Raw genomic sequence first — 12,382 nt, 5'->3', positions numbered from 1 at the left:
AAAATTGATTATTACCTACTGTGTACAGAGAAGAGCTGGTCAAATGTTTTTCAATTTTTCAAAAAAATTCATTGCAAATTTGTGCAAACCTTTTTTTTTTTTTTTTTGCTGTTTTTTGACCAGTTTAGAAAGTTGTGGACATTTTTTGGAAATCTGAAATTTTGAGGAAACAGTTTTGTAAAACAAATCTGCATTTCTTAGCCAGCTTTACTACAAAGCCTGGTTAATAACCCACTTAATGGACTATGTCCTGGATAGACTAGAATATCACCAGTAGAAACAACAGGGAAGTTACAGAATGCTACTGGAGATGAAGGCCCTCCCAGAAGGTTTCAAATAGTTTTGTCTGGTCAATGCACCACCAGGAAACTGGACATATGGAGAGTTCCTCTAGTGTCAGGCCCTGATTCAGTAAAGCATCTCTATTCATGACAGTTATTAAGCACAGGCAATGAGGTGTAAACATGTGCTAAGGTGCTGTTCTGAATCTGGGCTTCAGATAGGATCCAATAGAGTGGCATATACCAGTCCATGCCCACACTATGGAAGAGGCTCGGTGTAGGAGGCACTGAGAAGGTTGCAAGGGCCAATATTTGGAATTTTTTAAGATTCATATCTGAAAACTATCCCAAGACATCTAAAGACAATAGGATATTAACATCCATGGACAAAGTATGCTCTAGCTGATGTCAGTTCTTTCTTTGGTACTGCTGACAACATCTCTTGCTGTACTGCATGGAACTCTGGTGATTTTAATTTGAATCTTAGTTCAGAGCAAACAGCATATTTGAGATCTGAGCCCAAACATCTAAAAAGTTTGGGGATGTTTAGATCTGAGGTTTTAGTTCAGGCTCATCTTTAGTTCAGGCTCTAGGCTGTAGCTTTCTTCTCCGCTCATTAGCAGTAGCCATATGTGGTGGGGTGCCTGCCCCACCCCTATGAGAGATGGGGCTAGAGTAGGCCAGAGTGGCTGCGCAGAAGGGCAGCCAATCAGGAAAAGGCCTACTGGGAGCCAATCAGGGTCAGTATTACAGCCAGCCAATCAGGGCTAGGCTAGGCCCTATATAAAGGCTGCCCGGGAAGGGAGCAGGCAGTCTGTCCTAGAACTTCATGGGGGAAGGTCTGTCTCCTGAGCAGGAGACAGGCACCTCGGACAGAGCAGTGCTGGGCAGGCTTGGGGGAGGATAGAAGGGCTCTGGCCCAATACCTGCCAGACTGCAGGCCCTGAGAGAAAGGGCCGAGAGGGTGCGAAGGGCCAGAGGGGAGTGGCCCAGGGACAGTTAGACAAGGGGAGAGAAGGAGGGCAGGGAGGCTGCCACTAGAGGGTCCCTGGGTCGGGACCCAGAGTAGTGGGCGGGCCTGGGTCCCCCCCTTCTTCCTTGTACAGCACCTGGCCGTGGAAGGGTGGCCGTGACAGACTGCAACCGGCCCTTGAACAGAGGGGCTAGACTCGAGGGGTTGTGGTTGGTCGCTGCGGCAGGAGTGAACTGGAAAGATGGCTGTTAACCCCCACCCTCCCCAGAAGGGGGCGAGTGTGGACTTGGGGGCACTGCTGGAGGGCAGTGTCCTGAAGAGGACGCTGCAAGCTGGGAGCAACGTGGGTTGAGATGCCAATCGAGGGCAAGAGACAGATGGGACACCACCAGCAGAGGGCGCTCCGCATGAACTGAGCTAATTCCCGGACTGAACAGCAGGAGGCGCTGCGGTGGGGAGTCCCAACCCCGTCACACCATATTGCAGTCAAACTCTGCTGGAACATCTCAGAGAGTTCTCTTTTGTAAACAAGAAACAAAGAAAAGTCTCTTCATGGAGGCATTTTTAGCACAGACTGGAGGAATGCACATATTCTATAACAGGCCAGAATAATAATTCAAAGCCAACTTTGTGTTACGTAAACACCAATTTTTATTGGACACTAGAGATTTCAATGAGAAGTTTTGTGAATTTTCTTTGGGTCTTGAACAGCACAGATGTTGACATACAGTAATTCAGTGGCATCTCTTTCTCTTTTTTTTTCTAATTCTGCAATAACAAGATATCCAATATCTTGAGAGGGGTCAAAACTCTGTTTTCTGCTCTATATAGCTTCTAAAGCAGGGATCAGCAACCTTTGGCCCGCGGCCCGCTAGGGTAAGCCCCTTGGAGGGCTGGGCCAGTTTGTTTACCTGCTGCGTCCACAGGTTCGGCTGATCGCAGCTCCCACTGGCCACAGTTCGCCGCTCCAGGCCAATGGGGGCTGCGGGAAGCAGCGGGCAGCATATCCCTCGGCCCGTGCTGCTTCCCACAGCCCCCATTGGCCTGGAGCGATGAACCGTGGCCAGTGGGAGCCGTGATCAGCTGAACCTGCGGACACGCAGGTAAACAAACCAAACCAACCCAGCCCGCCAGGGGGCTTACCCTGGCAGGCCGCGTGCCAAAGGTTACCGATCCCTGTTCTAAAGCTTATCTCAGGGCTGATAGCTCCTTACTGTCTCCTACTTCTGTCTGTAAACCACTCTTGTGTGCTGGACATGAATTTGCATGGTTAAGAGCCTCATTTGTCCCAGAAATGGCAATATTTTTCCTCATCCAAAGGACCAAGTCCTCTGGCAGACCACTACTTTACTGATAGGTTTAGTGTCGCAAGTTTTGTTATAGTGGCTCTCTAAATTGTCCTTTAAACCAGGGTTGTTCTCTCTGAGTTCTCCTCATCCTTTTTAGTGATACTGCCTTCTCTAGTACATCTTGTTCCTGGCGTGGTGAAGGGTTCATGCTGACTACCAGCATTCCCCCTCAGGGTTGGGCACAAATGATCTGTGCATTCTGATATTTCTGTCTCAGAAGCATGGAAATATCACTGGTTTATGCATTTGCTAAAAGGGGGAGATACTTAGAACCATAAAGGGAAATTAGGAGATCAACTCCCATTGAAATTCAATGGGAGCTGGGTGCCTAACTTCCATTTGTGCCTTGGAAATCTTCCCCTAATTGTCTCAGTACATTTGCTAAAAATGTACTGACTGTTCTTCCCATGATTTCACTTTCTAAGAGGTAACGTTATCTAGGACTTCAGCTCATCCACACACACCCATCTTGCCTGATTTACTAGATTTTGTTTCCATTCTTTGTTCCAAAGCTGGCGTTTCCAAAAATATGTTTTTCTTTCTGTGTTCAGCAGCAGCAGCATTTCAGCATATAAAGGGGAGCAGAGAATGCCAACTGCAGCCAGCCAGCCAGCAAAACTCTGACAGCAGTTCTGCCTTGCTGCAAACTTCCCACAGGAATGTTTGCATCTGGATCCTAAAATCTAGATACTGCCAGGGAGGTGGGCCAGAGCCCCAGGGGGACGCAGGTCCAAGTTCTGACATTCTGCAGTGTGGATGCAAGTCAAGCCATAGACCCGAATCTGCCAAGTGCAGTATGGATGTGTTAGCACAGCTGTGAGACCCAGGTCCAGCAACTGCAAATCCAGATTTACAATACAGTGTGGACACTCAAGCACAGGCTTGGAAACACCCAGTTCACAAGCCTGGTTCCCACCGTCCCGGGTTTAGTGTGCAGTGTAGACAAACTCTAGGCGGCTTGGGAACTTCTAGGAATGTTTCCTCATGCAGCAGCTCAATTTGAGTGAGGGCAAGGAAGGTCTTGTGGCTAAAGTACAAGAATGGGAGTAACCAAACCGGGTTCTATTCATGGATCTGTCCCCATTATTATGGGAAAATCACTTAGACCACATTTTTAATAAGTGGCCACTGATCTTGGGTGCGTCAACTTCTGGGTGCCCAACTTTAGACAACCTGGGCCTGACTTTCAGAGGTGTAGAGCACCCTGCAGCTCCCCATGATGAAAATGTGGCTGCATGCCTCTCTGTGCCTCAGTTTCTCCATTTGTAAAACCAGGATAAGATTTACCTATCTCACAGGGGGATAATGAGGCTCAATTCATTAATGACTGAAATTACTGGATGAATGGAACTATTTATAGAAGTGCAAAGTGTTGCTATTCTTAAATATAAATTGTCACTCAAGTACAATACACTGAGCATCATGATATGCATCATATGGGACATGCTATTTTATATTGACCAAGAAATTTTTAGTGACTTCTGTCTCTTCTGTAAAAAAGTTACTTATTTTACCTTTATTTCCCCCCAACACACTTGTTAAGAAAATGTTTGGGGCCAGCCTGTGGTATTTAACAAAGGAGGCATAATCCCTCCCTGAGCTCCCAGCACACAGGGGAGGGCATGTCCCTTTGGATAAATCATGCTCCCCCTGACTCTACAAATTGTGGGACAGGGTCTGAACCAAAGACCCGCTCCTTTCCCACCCCTCTATGTGTGGATTTCCATTCCTGGGTGTGCATGGAGGGAACAGTCTCTGCCCTGGCCCTTGTATGGAGTATGCAAGTGGAGTGGGAGGCTCCTTGAACCAATACCTTTCCCCACAGCTCTCCCACGCCATGACCAGGGACAACTTAAGTCTTTTTGTAGAATCTTTCTCCTGGAAAGCTTCTAAAGGTTCCTTGTTTCCTTCCAATATTCTTAAGTCCTTTTATTTTAGGATTTACCGAAACTTTCCTGGGTTTTACAAAAGCCATTATTCAGTTTTTACTGATTTTTTTTTTCACCCAAATTTTGGAAATGCCAGAACTCTCCAGAACCAGCTCCCTGCTCCAGAAGGCAACCTGGACCACGCATCTCTCCTTCTGGAGCGGGGAGCCAGGGCAGAACTGCTGGAATTAGTTGCTGGTGTACATTCTGTTGTCTGATCCACGCCCACCACGTACACGTTACTAGCTTTACAGACAGCACAGATAGTTGTCAGCATTCAAAGCAAATAAAAGTTAGAGAACTACTTTTCTTGCTAAAATGGATTCAAAATGAAAAGCTGTATCTGACTACATTTCAGAACAAAAGGGGCTTTCCTGAAAGTTCAAAGACACAAAAACAGAAGAGAGTGATATTTACCCTGATATTTATTCTGGAAAACTCTAAGGATTTTGTTTTTGCACTGATTTTCACTCTTTTTTTTTAACTTTTGTAATATACACTAATAAATTCCCAAGAAATTTTAAACAAAACAAACACTGAAAACAAAGGGCCTTAGACACCGTGTATATGTTCTAGCCTTCTTTCTGCAAAGGAGCTGTACGCAAGAGCCCATTTGGTCAAGGCCATGACAATAATTCTTGCTATTGGCAGACATCTTCTAAGTCTTTACAGTGTCACACAATGATTCACTGTACAGTTAAGCATATGAAATGATGTGTGTGTATATAGTGTGGAGGCAAGTTGGATAGCATGGAATTTCTATCTTACTGGCTTTTTCTGCTATTTCAGTTGCTCCGCCGCTCCTCCAGCAGTTTGGCTTTAAAGTGAACCCAAAGCAGAACAAGCTGGCTCTACTTTACTACAATGCCTCCTACAAGACAGAGACTCCCGAAGACCTATTTTGACATATCAGAGGGGTATAATTCTGTCTAAATAAATTATTTTAAAGCTGACCATGTGAAAACCACTGGCTTTGGCTGTAGTCACCCAAGAAAACAACAATTTATTGTATCCTTCATCCCAGATTAAAGTTCCTAAATAATCCCTGTAAAGGTTTCAGTCCAATTAGTTTTATTTCGTCTTTCAAATAGAATAGCAATTTGCTGTCTGGTGTCGGATAAATAGGCATTAGGCCTGTTGAGGGGCCCACACATTCCAGGATTTAGAATAATTTCCTCAAAGCTATCTCCAGAATCCTCCACAGATACCGATCCAGCATCAACTAATTCTGAAGTTGAAATTCATAGGAGCTAGGGGCAGGATGATCTCAATAACAGGCCCTCGCCCCTGGAATTCATTCCTACAGGAATATATATTTGAGCCCGAGCCCTGGCCACTTTTGGAGTGGAATGTAAGAAACATCTGTGTCTAGGTCTCCGACTAACTGCTAGTTCCACAGTCTTTTCATACTCAGTGAGTAGGTCAAAACCTCTGCCTTTTAACGTTAACTAGACTGCTGCCTACACTGGTGTTCAGGAGTTAGGTAGGAAATGTTATTCACTCTCATGCTAAACAAGCAAGGGGGGGCCTTACTAATGTGTATCCTAATACATCATTAAAATAATATGCAAATATTTTTGATATCAGACTCCTGCTGCTTCTCAATTTGGCCACTAAAATACTTGCTTCTTGTCAATAATAGATTATGCTTGATTGGGGCTTTCTGAGAGAGGACTTGGTGGGGTTTTGAAGTCAATGGGAGCAGCAGGGGAGCTAATTTTGGCTGAATCAAGTTGGAAAAGAAAATATCCAGCCTTCACTGGGGGAAGATATTTCCACTTTCCCTGGACACCTCCCCCAGCTCTATTTTAGCCGCATACTTGTATGTATCTCACTAAAAGCTCAGTTTTCTGGGTCAGAAAAGGTCTGATTGAAGGAATGATATGGGGGTGGGGGACATGAATGCTGGTTTATGGGAGATTTTTTTTTTTTTTAATTGTTTTTGCCTGGACATTAGGCCACCAAGATAGTGGAAGGTTTTTTCCACTTATATTTAAAGGGAAAGAAATAGATATTCTATGACCTAAATAGGTTGTCGGGTTGTATAAGTCCCCACAAAAGCTTCCACATGGGGGGCAGAAAGGCTTGTGAGAAGATAACATTTGGAACTGAAAACTGGCTCAAGAAATCCAAAGCAAATATGAATATTAGGGTTGCTGTATGGCCCTAGAAAGCAAACTAGAGAGAGAGACTAACCTTGGTTGACTCAGCTATCAACATCTCTTGCTGTACTACACTGACCCTTGTGACTTTAATTTTACCACTAGGCTTTAGCTTCTGTTGTCTCTCCAGCTCACTGTTAGTGTCAGTATTAAGCTGTCCTATCAGTAGATGTATATAGCTGTCGTGGTTTTTTGTTTTGTTTTTTTTTAAACCCACACATCTGCACTTGCAAATCAGGAAACAAATACAGAAAATCTCACATAGTGTAATGAGTTTCAGGAGATCTGTGTAATATTGCAGGGATTTTTGGGGGGTGTGGAGGTTGTGTTAATTTCTTCAAAATCCACAATTTCTCATACCTTACTTGCTTTCAGTATCTCAAACATCAAAGGCAACCCATGAGTGATGAGCTCCTCAGTGTACTCTTCCTCCTGAATGGATTTAAATTCCTTTAACAAGCATTGGATGAGAGGCCGTCTGTGCTGCTGAAAGGAAGTTCGTAAAGACTCCAACCATGTATGTAGTGTCCATGGAACTCCTGTACAAAAAGATGAATTTTAAAGGTACATTCCAGACCATCACAGAATGAGGCATAGCTAATTTGTTCTTTAATTGTATGACTTTAGGGCTTGTGAATGGTGTCAAATTGAAAGCCCTAGAAACTGACCTCCTATTTACCCCACAAGTAATGCCCATCAATATGCCTCAATCTTAATCTGCAGGGACACGCCTCCAAGTATAAGAAGGTCGTCAGGTTCAATTCCCTGCTCTGCCACAGATTTCCTGTGTGACCTCAGGCAAGTCACTTAGTCTCAGTGTGCCTCAATTCCTCATCTATAAAATGGGGATAATAGCACTTCCCCATCTCACAGCAGTTGTTGTAGGGATAAATTTATTACAGAGTGTGAAGTACTTTGAGACCTACTAATCACAGGTGCTGACTTGTTTTTGCCAGTGCGTGCTTTGTGCCTTCTTGTTTCACTGTGCATCATGTAAGTACTCCTGCCACCGACCGGTAGCTCAAGGGTGCTGAGCACCCCCTATTGTTTTTTTTTTCAGCGAGTGCTTGAACCCCATTTATGTTGATACAGCATCAGGTGGGTAAGAAGGTCCCATTTTTACAGTTACTTGTCAGAGCAGAACTGCACTTTAAGAATGTAAAAGGAATTGCTACCACACACTAAATAAAAATTGCAGTAGTAGAAGACAGATAAATTAGTCCAAATCATATTCATTAAGGAATGGATTGTAGACCAACCTACATGCCTGTGTGATGGCCATCTTGGCTGACACCAGAGATTAAACTGAGGACCTGCAGAATTAAAAGCATAAACTGCTACAGCTTGAACTAAACAGTCAAGTCTCTTTGACCAGGAGCTGTAACAACTCATATCCTCTGGGGATCGGCACAGTGTGGGACCTGTAACACACACTCACCAATGGGTTACATTTTCAGAAGAGTGCGAGAGGAAATATAACCCTCCTCTCTCCTGTCCACATCCTGGATCTTGGGTCCTTATAGGTGCTGCATGCCCACTTCTCCCCTCCATCCCTACAAATGGGCAGGATCTCGAGTCCAACCGTCCCCTCTCCCACTGCCATGAGATCCTTTCACATTCACTTAGTAGGAGGTGCTTTGTTAGACCGGTTGCACAACCATTCCATCCCTGTGTGTTTATGCAAACCTGTAAAAGGTTGTAACTCAGAGTAGAAATCATGATCCATGTGACAGGATTCCAAGACTCAAGTGTTCTTGGATATAGTGCTCAGAAGCATGTTTGGCAGCATAAGTCTTTTGGTCTCTCACTGAGCACTGATTAACACATGTGGTAAAACAGTCAACAATCAGAACAAAACGGTTTCCTTGAGCAGTGACTGACTGGCCCTGGAGAGCGTGTTTGAAAGGGTCGCAGAGCTATGTGATTAGTGCGCTGAGCAAATTCACTGCCTTTCTCCCCCAGGAGGGTCGCAAGCAGCAAAAGGGGGAAGGTTCTGTGACAGTTGGGAGGTTGGTGCTGGGAGGAGCGTGGTGTTTGGAAGCAGATGGGTGGTTGTGAGAGCTGGTGCATGAAGAGCTGGCACAGCTGCCACAGAACTTACGTTTTAGTTGGACACCTAGCTAAGCAGAGGTGAAGAAGCCTGCTGATGGGAGCCAGCCCTAGCAAATCATCCTTTCTTCTGAGCCAGCCATCAGAGTGCTTATTGGGAACCACCACATGCCAGACCCTACAAAGCCGAGCAACTGAAGCATTTTTAACGAATGAGTCCTAGGTGTGCCTGGCATTCTACCAAGAACTGAGGCTGAAAAGACCTGGTGTATCCGTTCTCCAGCACCTCCATGTGAGGGGGTGACTACAGCTGCAAGTGGGTCATGCTCTGTGGCTTACACCCAACTGCCTGAAGGGCATCTGAAAAACGATGTTTGAGTTCGCCTAATTGGAGTAGGTGATTCCATTCATGACGCAACATAACAGAAAGAAACCTGTCTAAATGTATATGAGATTTGCCACATTTAGTGATGTGTGGCATACATGATTGTGAAAAGAAAAGCAACTCACATGCCATGCAGAGAAGATTATCTTAGTCAGCCATGGCTCCTTGGCATTAAAACAAAACTGACTCAATGGACCCTCCAAGAGTCACAGCTTTACACCCAGTTTGCACTGACTGACTCTCCTCCCCGGTTCTTCAGTCCCACACACGTGAAATTCCCCCAATTATTGCTTTCATAAAAACTCAGGAACATTCAAATGTGGTCAGTGTGAGTGACAAGCATTGCTCCCACCAAAACGTACATGACAGTTGTCTCTCATGGGAGGTAAAGTGCAGAGGACGTCAAGACTGACCTATGCTCCTTATGTCAATAGTGACATCCACATATCCATGCTCGGCGCTGTGGTACATGGCTTCTTTCAGTGCTTTCAGTTTGGCCTTGCTGTTGCGGCTGGCGCACAAAGGAGCTGGTGCAGCATCTGCCAAGTCAGTTCCCTCAGCCAGTATTTCCTCCAGGGACAGAATATCACTCTTCTCTTTCTCTGGCTGAGCAAGCAGCTTACGAAACACATTCCTGTCAGCCACAATGCAAGAGAGAGAAAATCAGAGTTAGCTACTGTGTTTTCCTTCTGCCTGGGATATTAGCTGCAACATGGCAGGTTTGGAAACCTATTCAGAAGGCCAATCAGGAATTATTTTACGAAATGTTAATTCACCTAGTGCTCAGTTCCTGCAGCCCTCATGCAGGCAATCCTCCTATCAGTTCAGGAGTCGTGCCCGTATCACCAGCTGCAGGACTGGTTCCATTGCTCTAACGAATGGCAGCAGCACCGTACAAATGTCATGTGTACAGCAGAAACTTAAATCAGAAACTTATGATCGAGCGGTGACTGTTAAATGATTAAAAGCCTGTGTGGAAAACCTTGGCAGAAGCTATCCCACACTAGGGGAAAATGGAGTTGTCTTTAGAAACTCTTTAGTGCCTTTCACAAAGGATGCATTTAGTAGCAAATAATTGATAGAGATGAAACTTGAAAAGGGAGCTGTCTAAAACCACTGAAAACACCATCACTCTCAATTAACAGTCAAAGCAGTCTCGGTAAAGCTGGAGCTACTAATCATTCAACTACATCTGGCAGGGCAGGTTCAAGCAAACCTGGGACCCCAGCTGCAAAGCCATTTATTTGGGCACTGAGCTGCAAGGCCCCAAACTCAGCAGTAGGCATGATACTCCACTCCCACCAGGTTTAGAGCCGTGTAACTCCATTGACTTCAGCGGAGCTACTCCTGGTTTATGGTGTTGTGAGAGGAGAATCAGGCCCAGCGTGCAATTTCTCCCCAACCTCCCACCTACCTCATGCACTTATGTTCTGGTAGCAGCACACATTCAGTTCCACGGGTAGGGACAGTGCTTAATTTGTAATGAAAGAGGTGTCGGGGCTCAAGTCATTTTATTTCTTTCATAACTGATGTGGCAAGTCCAGAGGTGCCAGTGCTGTGAACAGCAAGTCCTGGCACAAATTAAGCATTGAGTAGGGGTAGGGGGCAATGGGTGTGTGTGGGAGAGAATAAGCAGTTGTGTCCTGGATAACTGAGGGATGTCTAGCATGGGTGGCGGGTATCGAAGGCCAGGGGAGGCTAAGCCTCCCCTAACCCAGGCCATGGCCCCACCCCGATCTGCCTGAGGCCCCGCCCTCACCCCCCTCTCCCCTGAAGCTGGTGGGGACTCCGCTCCAGCTGGTGGCCTGGAGCTTGGGGCTCGGGCCAGCTGGCGGCCTGGGGTGGCTTGGGCCAGCCTGGGGGTCTGGCCAGCCGGTCAAGCTGGGGCGGCTCAGGCTAGCTGGCATGGCTGGGGTGGCTCAGGTCGGCGTGGCTGGGGCAGGCCGGCCGGGGCTCCTCTGGCCATAGGGTGGGTGGGCGCTCAGGGCTCTGTCGGGTGGGGGGCTAGCCTCCCTGAAGGGGGAGTTCACTTGCCACCCATGATGTCTAGAGGTGTGTATGGGTAGAGGAATAGTGGAGGGAGCTTTCCTGTAAAACTAGTTGGGGGAGTGGGGAGAGTGTGAATCTGTGATGTGCCTCAGCTGGTGCATAATATAGGGGGGAAAAGCCTTGATTTCCACAAGGGACGCTGCTCTGCAGCACTCTCTGACAGCACGAAGCATCTCCCACTCCACACCATTAGGCACTGCATGGGCATTTTAACAAACTCGTCCCCTCTCACCCCGCCCCTGCAAGGGGCCGCTCTTTGGCTGCAGATGGGCAGCATTGTCTGAACCAGCCCTGACAGCTACATAGCATATCATTAGGCTGTTAGCTCTTTTCTCTAAGCAAACATAATGTAGATACTGTCTCTAACCTGCATCTACGTTCCTCTGGAAGGCTACAAGTAGAAAAGTATGAATGTGAAGGTCCTAATACTAATCCATAACATTGTAATTAGTACCTGGATTTTGCACAAATAACTGTTCATACATATCAGTTGTTCATTTAATTTATTTTTTAATTTATAACATGCTCCCAACACGCTGTCTCTGGACACACACATAATGTTAACACAAACAAAAATATCAGCACTTACAAAAAAAAACCCCACTTTGTTTAATGACAGTTATGGCTGCTGCAGGAAACTCACACCACAAACAAAACGTTTAGAAATATGTAAATACGTTCAGGGAAGTCCTCCGGCACTCACTGGAACTTCAGCATTGACTACAACTTTGTAAACAACAAACTGCAACACTTCAGAAGGCATTCACATCCATTTCCACATATCGAAAAAGCAACGTGCACCTCAAACTGATCAAACTCATACACTAACAGAAATCCCTAAATCCAATCTCAAGTCTCTTATACCAAAAAGGGGCACATCTGACTGTCACACTATCCACACATGTGCAGCAGGATTCTACTTTAACACTGAAGACCATACATCAGTCCACCCATGTCAGCCTCCCAGGCAAACCATAATCACTTGACCCATTCAACAGAGATCCATTCCCACTCTACCTGTGTCCATGTGCAGCAGCCTGACTGAAAGAGTTCATGTCACCTTGTGGAGTCATGGAAATTCCATTTCTGTACATTGTTCCTATCATGGGGTCAGCGCCTCGCTCCAACAGCAAAGTCACCAGTTCAAAATTTCCTGTACGCCAAGAGAGATTTTAATTTTTTTAAAGTCCAATATTTTTGCAACTA

General features: G+C 45.8%; 1 protein-coding gene across 2 annotated transcripts in view; it reads right to left on the bottom strand.

Annotated features, from left to right (window-relative positions):
• The window catches only part of BTBD11 (BTB domain containing 11), a 275,212-nt gene that overhangs the window by 33,887 nt on the left and 228,943 nt on the right, over positions 1-12,382 (bottom strand). For both annotated transcript variants that reach the window (XM_037880308.2, XM_043542358.1), the window contains exons 9-11: positions 12,194-12,329; positions 9,541-9,761; positions 7,054-7,232 (exon numbers count right to left, since the gene is read on the bottom strand). In XM_037880308.2, coding sequence (XP_037736236.1) covers positions 7,054-7,232; positions 9,541-9,761; positions 12,194-12,329 — 536 coding nt within the window. The remainder of the gene's footprint in view (positions 1-7,053; positions 7,233-9,540; positions 9,762-12,193; positions 12,330-12,382) is intronic.

The sequence above is a fragment of the Chelonia mydas genome, chromosome 1 (genome assembly GCF_015237465.2).
Source record: "Chelonia mydas isolate rCheMyd1 chromosome 1, rCheMyd1.pri.v2, whole genome shotgun sequence".
Classification (NCBI taxonomy): Eukaryota; Metazoa; Chordata; order Testudines; family Cheloniidae; genus Chelonia; species Chelonia mydas.
This window is presented reverse-complemented; position numbering and strand designations above follow the sequence as displayed.